We start from the raw sequence: 8,257 nt of genomic DNA, 5'->3' as shown, positions 1-8,257 counted from the left end.
TAACAATGGATTGTGTGTAATAGCAGTCTAGATTAGAGTGGTGCTGGAAAAGCACAGCAGGTCAGGCAGCATCCGAGGATCAGGAAAATCAACGTTCGGGTAAAAGCCCTTCATCAACAAGGCCTGGTGTGTGTGTGAGTAGGGAAAATGTGGGAAGCTGCTCAAGCCCTAAAATTGTTGAACTCAATATTGAGTCCAGAAGACTCTAGAGTTCCCAAGCGGAAAGTGGAGTTCTGTTCTTCCAGTTTGTGCTGAGCTTTGCAGGAGCATTGCAGCAAGCCTGAGACAAGACGTTGGCCTGGGAACATGCTGGTGTTTTGAAGTGACAGGCATTGGGAACCTTAGGGTCTTTTCTGTGTTCAGAACATAGGTGTTTGTTTTTGCAATGTAGAGGAGGCCACATTGTAAGCAGCAATGCTCTCATGGTTATCACATGGTCTGCTCTGACACACAATCCGTTGTTAGTTACTAATAGTCCCCAGTCATTCCTTTATCTACTGCTTTGTGAACTGTTTTTCTTTCTCTTTGACCTCTACTTCCAACTATCTTTACTCCTTACCCTTTATCCCACCCTATCTTCTGCATAAAGAAACACTTTTTTCTTGGATCACTGGACCTAAAACGTCAACTGATTTCTATCCACAGATGCCAAACTTGCTGAGTTTTTCCAGGAATTTCTACTTCTGTTTCTGATTTCCAGCATCCACACAGTTCGTCGGGGTTTTGTTTCTTGCTGTTTATTTAGTTTGTTTTAATTGATCTGATTTGAATGAGAAATTTGTGTGCACTATTGGAGATCTCCAGATTGGAGAAACTTCCTCTGGACTACTGAGAAGTTTCTAATTTCGCCAGGCTGGTCTCAAACTCAATTTGGCAAGAAAGGCTGAGCTGAAAAGTCTCTGACTCATTTAAAATTAAAACAAAAGAAAACCGAATACACACAGCTACCAGGGGAATCGCTGCAGTGGCAGCAGTTACTTAGCAACGGGATTCTGGAGCTTGAAGTCATAATTCAATCTCTCTCTCTAAAGGACAGTCAAAAAAACGATAAATTTATTTCATTTATCTGAACTGCCGAACACAGTATCGAGGGGACAGCAGGTTCCTGTAAAACTGGTTTAAAAAATACTTCTGAATTGATAAAAGAAGTGGGAAGCAAAAAACAAATTTACAAAATTCCAAAATATCAAAGTACATGTTTAAACTGTTTTAAAATAACTTGAGTTTTTTTTTGTTTGATTGATTGAGTGTTGGAGCTGGACCAAGATCTCGGTTGCTAAGGAACTACAGACGCTTCCTTCTCGAGTGTGTGAATCGCGGGCAGTATTTGCCTTTGTTTTAATTTTAAACCCACGTTACAGGCCTGGCTGCTCCAGTTAGCGGAATGAAGGTGAGTATCTCTGAGAACCTATTTAATGGTGTGTGTTTTATGGAGATAAAGCGGTGGAGACTCACTGCCGAGGTTGTTGTTGTGGTCTGGTCTGGGCTGGCCGCCCCTACAAAGTGGACCTCCTTCAAGACTAGCCCCGCCGATACCAAGGCGCCCAGCACCAACAACTCTAACCCCGGTACTTATACTCTAGCCTCAACACCAACACCTTAACCCCATAAGTAACACCTCAGTTATCGTTACCTGATTCCCAACACAGTCAAATCCCAAAAGTAACAACACATACCAACACTAATACTCTCAGAGGAAAATCCTAACTTCAGCACTAACACTGTAACTTCTAAACATTAACACCCTAATACTTTGCCCAAAAGTAACACTGGGAGGGGGGGGCGTGGTTGGGGGAGGAGCAGGGGAAGGCAATAAGCTTAGTGGTTTTAGTACTAGACTACAAATCCAGAGATGCAGGTAATGTTCTGGGTCCTGATTTTTGAATCCTATCATGGAAAAGTCTGGAATTAAGTGTCTAATGATAACCATGAAACCTGTTGTGGCTTGTCAGGAAAAAAAACCCTATCTAAAATCCTTTTAGGAAAGGAAATCTGCCATCTGTATCTGGTCTGGCGATATTGTGGACTCTTAACTGCTCCTGGGCAACTAGGGTTGGGCAATTAATGCTGACCTAGACATTGGCACTCACATTGAATTGAATTGAATTTATTGTCACATGTACCGAGGCACAGTTAAAAGCTTTGTCTTCCGAGCAATACAGGCAGATGAAAAGAACACTAGCGCACTAAGTCTAATCGAGCACTCTAACTCCAACATTAAATGGTGTCTTCGTTAACAAAGAAAGCCACTGCTTAAATGCAATAGTGCTGCATACTTTGGCATACCTGTGGGGCACAGTTACAGCCTTGCATTGCTTTCCATATAATGGGAAAGGATGAATTATCTGATTTTGTTGGTATTGTCCTGTTCTTTTAACATGCTTATTGTCCTTTGCTGCATCAATTCTTCGCTGTTTGAAACAATGCCATGACTTGAGATTGCTCCCCAGGTAGTTATTTTTTAATTGTACATTTTTCTCAAGTGTGAGTCTTGCTTCATTTCTTGAAATTTGCCACAAAAAGTTATTGAATCTTAATCTGAGCCTACCTTGTAGATGGTGTCCAATTTTAACTTATGAATATTAGAGGTTTTATTATCAGTTATATATGCTATATGATCACTCAATTTGAGATGTGATTTCATGATGAATGCTTAATTTCCAGACATCTCTATTATTTGGGTGCTTTCTCCTGACATTTAGTGCCGAAGCTGTCTCAAGTACAACTTATGTGGAACCTGTCCAACTGCTTAATATGGCTGGACAAGGTGGTCCATGTCCAATGGCATATAGAAGCATGGGTGTTATAACATCTTTGTACAAAGCAAGTTTTATTGTAGCTTTGGATAAAATTTTATAGGGGTCTGTGCAATGTGGGCTATGTTGAGAACTGTGGCAGAATCGGAGTAGAAATACAGCAAGGCCAATCTCAACATCAGGAGCCTTTTGCTCTACCTCTTATGCTTTTGATACACTTGGGAATTTCTTGTGAAGCTCCAGCAATTTGCTAATTATGGGGGATTATTGCTGGTTGAATACATTATTAATGGCCCAACTGGCTGCCTTGACCCGGATGGTGTGAAGCATCACAAAGCTAGTCCCTTTTTTTTCTAAAAGCTGTTCCTTGACTCAAGGATACTCTGTCCTTTATTTTCAGAGGGGCAATAAACCAGGTCGGGTTCCAATCAGTCTGGTTTGGTACAGAGATGAAAAGAATTTTGAGAGGCCTTTTGGTTATATGTAAACAGATGAGACTTTAGGCCAAACCTGTTTTAGAAGTGACCTGTATAACGAAAGGGGAGTTACCAGCTCTCTAGCTGAGCCTTTTAGTTCAGTCCTGAACTAGTGAGCAGTTCAACAGTGAGCTGTGTGGAAACTCTCTTTCTGTTCTTCAACTTCAACCTGTAAACATATGTTCCATTTATACTGGATTTTAAAGGGAATGTCCTTATTGGGACTGTTGTGCATATTCAGAACAGCATAATTAAGTCTAGTTTGGATGGACTGAGTTCTGCAAGGGTTCTTTATTCTGTTCTTCGTGTTTCATTGTGGAATTTTGTGAATACATTTTTTGTCTTTTTTAAACCTGGTAGTCAACCTTGCTAACATTATCTGGGTAATTTTCACTGTACACTTACCGAAACAAATTGCAAAGTTATGGTCTGGGCTGCCTGCTTAAGAATGTTTTGAATGGACTGGCCTAGTCCATAACAACTGTTCTCGGAGCTGCGTTCATTCAGGCAAGTGGAAAATATTCCATAACACAGGGCAACTTATCAGGAACTGTGCAAAGCAGCCCATGACTGACAGTGCTTGTCCAGGTACACAACAGGCCTTGAAAGGTAGCACAGGTAGAATTCTGGGATATTGGCTGATTGGTGAATTGTTCTAGGAATATTGTGCTGTAAGATCAAAACGGAATCAAACACGAGGGATGTTATTGTGTGGGGTAAGTAATTAATAAAGTGGGTTTGGTAAGCTACTGTGAGATATCTCACTAGACCTTGTGATGCAATCCCTCCAAAAATCAGGATGAGCTTGAAGTTAGCTGAGATAATGTAAGATTCAACTCTGTATTTCCTCCACAGACTCTTGTGTAAATAGGCAAATGCTGATCTTACTCTGAATCACAGGGGCACTGACAGACTCCTGCTTCTCACCAGTTGTTACGTCAGAGGGGTCAGTATATTCACCACTATCAGCAACTCAGGTTCTCATGCCCCATTGTGAAATGGATACAGATTTGCAGGTCTATCCAAATTTGGCTAAGATTTCCACAAGGTCCCTCCACTTTCTGTGTTAAAGGCCTTCATCAAGTCAACAGAGACTCCGTAGACTCATGTCTGTCATTCTCAGCAATTCTTTTGTATTGGCTGAAGGGTGAAGATCATATCATTAATGTTTCTGCATTCCTGAATCCTCTTTGACTTCTTAGCTGTAATGTTATGTGGTTCAAACCTCCAGGACATTTGTCAGAAACTTAGCTGCAGTCGCAAGAAGTGAGATTCCTCTCCCTCACAGATTTTCCTGTGTTTGAGTGAACACCTCTGGCATACTTGAACTTCTAAATAATATTTTGCTCATCTCACATTCTGTGATAAAATTGAATGCGTTTTGTAATGCTGAGGTCCCCTAAATTGGCTCATTCCTCCTGGAAATCATATCTGAACCTGAAGCTTTCCCAGAGGGTCAGAGTCTAATGGCTTTATCAACCTCAACAACAATGGGTGTGCTATCCAGGCTTTCAGAGTTATTTGGATGGACAGTTAAGCATCCCACACAACATTACACTGACTCATCTCCTCGGAGTTACCATTGGCCAGATACTGATCTATGGTCAGTCATATAAATAGTGGCTACATGAGCAGGTCAGAGCCAAGGAATCCTGCAGAAATTACTCATCTCCCAACTCCAAAAGCCTGTCCACCATCTACAAGACACAACTCTGATGGAATACCACCCCCTCTCTGCAACTTGCTTGAAAAGATGCAGCTTCAAAATACTCAAGAAACTTGACTCCATCCAGGACAAAGCAGGCCATTTGATTGACCACATTCACAAACCTTCACTCTCTTTACCACCAACGCTCAGTAGCAGCAATGTGTACCATCTACAAGGATACTGCAGAAATTCACCAAGGCTGCTTAGGCAGCACCTTCTAAACACTTGCCCACTTCCATCTAGAAAAACAAGGGCAGCAGATACACGGGACTATCATCACTTGCAAGATCCCTCCCAAGTTGCACACCATCCTAACTTGGAAATATTTTGTGTTCCTTCAGTAACACTGCGTCAAATTTCTGGAACACCACCCCTACTCCCAACTGCATTGTGGGTATACATACAGTACATTGGCTGCAACGGTTCAAGAAGGCAACTCACCACCACCTTGTCAAAGGCAACTAGGTGTGGGCAAGAAATACTAACCCAGCCAGTGATTCTCACATCCCATGAAGAAATGACTTTTTTAAAAGCCTAACATGAACTCTTAGCAAAAATGGAATTAATGGGTATCGGGGGCAAACTCTTCACTGGTTGGAGTCGTACCTGACACATGGAAAGATGGTCGTGGTTGTTGGAGGTTAATCATCTCAGCTCCCTGACATCTCTGCAAATGTTCATCAGGATTGTGTCTTAGGTCCAACCATCTTCAGCTGTTTCATTAATGACCTTCCCTCCATCATAAGGTCAAAAGTCATTGATGATTGCACAATGTTCAGCACCATTCACAACTCCTCAAATAATGAAGCAGTCCATGTTCAAACGCAAGAAGATCTGGACAATATCCAGGCTTCAGCCAACAGGTAGCAAGTAGCATCTGTGCCATCACCATTAAGAGACAATCTAACCACTGTCCTTTGACATTCAATGGTGTTACCATCACTGAATTCCCCTACTATCAATATCCTGGGGTTCACCATTGATCAGAAAATCAACTGGACTCACCACATAAACACAGCAACTACAAGAGCAGGTCAGAGGCCAGGAATAGTGCAACATGTAACTCACCTCCTGACTCCCCAAAACCTATACATCATCTACAAGACACATGCCAGGGATGTGATATAATACTGTCCACTTGTCTGGATGAGTGAAACTCCAAACACACTTAAGAAGCTTGACACCATCCAGGACAAAGCAACCTGTTTGATTGGCATCATATCCACAAGCATCCCCTGCCTCCACCACCTGTACTCAGTAGCAGCTGCGTATACCATCTACAAGATGCACAGCAGAAATTCACCAAAGATCCTCAGAAAGCACCTTCCAAACCCAGAACCACTTCTATCTAGAAGGACAAGGGCAGCAGCTACATGGGAACACCACCACCACCTTCAAGTTCCCCTCCAAGTCACTCACCATCGTGACTTGAAAATATATTGCAATTTCTTCACTGTTGCTGGGTCAAAATCCTGGAAATGGCATTGGGGGTTAACCCACAGCAGATGGACTGCAGCAGTTCAAGAAGGCAGCTCACTACCACCTTCTCAAGGGCAAATGGGGACAGGCAATAAATGCCAATGACACTCACATCCCACAGATAAATAAAAAAAACTAATGAAGCATTAGTAAAAACTGAAAGAACTGTGGATGCTGTAAATCGGAAACAAAAATAGAGATTGCTGGAAAAATTCAGTAGATCTGGCAGCTTCTGTGCAGAGAAATCAGAATTAACATTTCAGGTCCGGTGACCCTTCCTCAGAACTGATGTTAGCTTGGAAAATATTATGCAGAATCGAGGGTGGGGCAAGGGGACAGGAGTAAACGATGGGTAGGGAACAGAGTCCAAAGAGAGAGAAGATCAAATACCTGGTCAAACAGCAGGACTGACAGTGAAATTAATGCCAGTGGACAAGAAAACGATTTGGAACAGAAATCCTATCCGAGTGAGGAGCAGTCAAGGTGGGCATGCCTAGAAGAGGCAGTGAGTTCAATACTAAATAAAACCTGAAAGAACTGTGGATGCTGTAAATCATGTTGTAAATTGTAATATCAGTGCTGGGGTTAGGATAGTACAGAGGAGCCCCAATTATCCAAACAACCCAGGTGAGGGGTATTTCATTCAGTTAATCGAATTCCAGATAATCGAATGCTGGATAACATAGTTTAGCCAAACATCGGGACCTTGCAATCTTGCCAGATAATCCAAAATTTGGATAATCGAATGCCGGATAATCAAGGTTCCTCTGTGCATTTTGAGCACTTAGGGAGTGCATCATCATCCACACATTAACACCGCAACAATATCATACCAAACCTAGCACAGACACTCCAACAGTAACACCATAATCCCAATATTTTAACCCAGTTCAGACACGCTAACACCAACCTGAATAGCCTGTACTAACACCCTAAACATTCTCCCACCCAACTAACTACACCCCCACAGCAGCGGCAAATTTAATTCCACTCTGTGTGTGTCTGTAATTTCTTTTGGCTAGATTAGGCAAACAAGAATTTAACTTCCCGGAAGGACATTTGTGAACCACATGGATTTTTACAACAGTTCAAATATTACATGGCTGCCATTACTGATAGAGTCATAGAGTCATAGACATGTATAGCACGGAACAGACCCTTTGGTCCAAACTGTCCATACTTACCAGATATCCCAACCTATTCTAGTCCCACCTGCCAGCCCCGGCCCATATCCCTCCAAACCCTTCCTATTCATATACCCATCCAGATGCCGTTTAAATGTTTTAATTGTACTAGCCTCCACCACTTCCCCTGGCAGCTCATTCCAGACACTTACCACCCTCTGTGTGAAAAAATTGCCCCTTAGGTCTTTTTTGTATCTTTTCCCTCTCACTCTAATTCAATGCCCTCTAGTTTTGGACTCCCCCACCCCAGGGAAAAGACTTGGTCTATTTACCCAGTCAGATTGATTTATTAACTGAATTTAAACTCCGTGGTAGGAGTTGTTTAGGTTTCAGGCTTATAAATTCATTGGCATAACCATTATAATTACCATTTCTAATGAGGATATATATTAAACAGTGTCTCAGTAGGTAGGGGAAGCTGCCTTGGAAAATTCTGTCCTCATACCCAGTCAGAAAAAAACATCAGGGAATTACTATTCCTTTTTCATCTTCGAATACTTTTGACAGACTAAAGCATGACGCATGTTGTACTTTTTATACATATGCATATATGTGTCTACAAGCTGCTAACTTGGAGTAACTTTTTTTTAAATAGAAAAATAAAATGGATTAGAAACCCATTGGAATGCAAAAAGGATGTGTTTTATTTTTAAA

At 41.8% G+C, this 8,257-nt stretch overlaps 1 protein-coding gene across 2 annotated transcripts in view; it reads left to right on the top strand.

The window, feature by feature from the left end:
* Window positions 1-1,307: 1,307 nt before the first annotated feature.
* rnf32 (ring finger protein 32) overlaps window positions 1,308-8,257 on the top strand; it is a 56,761-nt gene continuing 49,811 nt past the window's right edge. The window contains exon 1 of one of the 2 annotated variants that reach the window (XM_043690714.1): window positions 1,308-1,390. In XM_043690714.1, the coding sequence (XP_043546649.1) occupies window positions 1,385-1,390 (6 nt within the window). In that variant the 5' untranslated portion in view covers window positions 1,308-1,384. The remainder of the gene's footprint in view (window positions 1,391-8,257) is intronic. The other variant, XM_043690713.1, reaches the window with a different exon arrangement.

Source organism: Chiloscyllium plagiosum, chromosome 5 (assembly GCF_004010195.1).
Source record: "Chiloscyllium plagiosum isolate BGI_BamShark_2017 chromosome 5, ASM401019v2, whole genome shotgun sequence".
Classification (NCBI taxonomy): Eukaryota; Metazoa; Chordata; class Chondrichthyes; order Orectolobiformes; family Hemiscylliidae; genus Chiloscyllium; species Chiloscyllium plagiosum.
The sequence above is the reverse complement of the archived record's forward strand: the minus strand, read 5'-3'. Positions and strand labels throughout refer to the sequence as shown.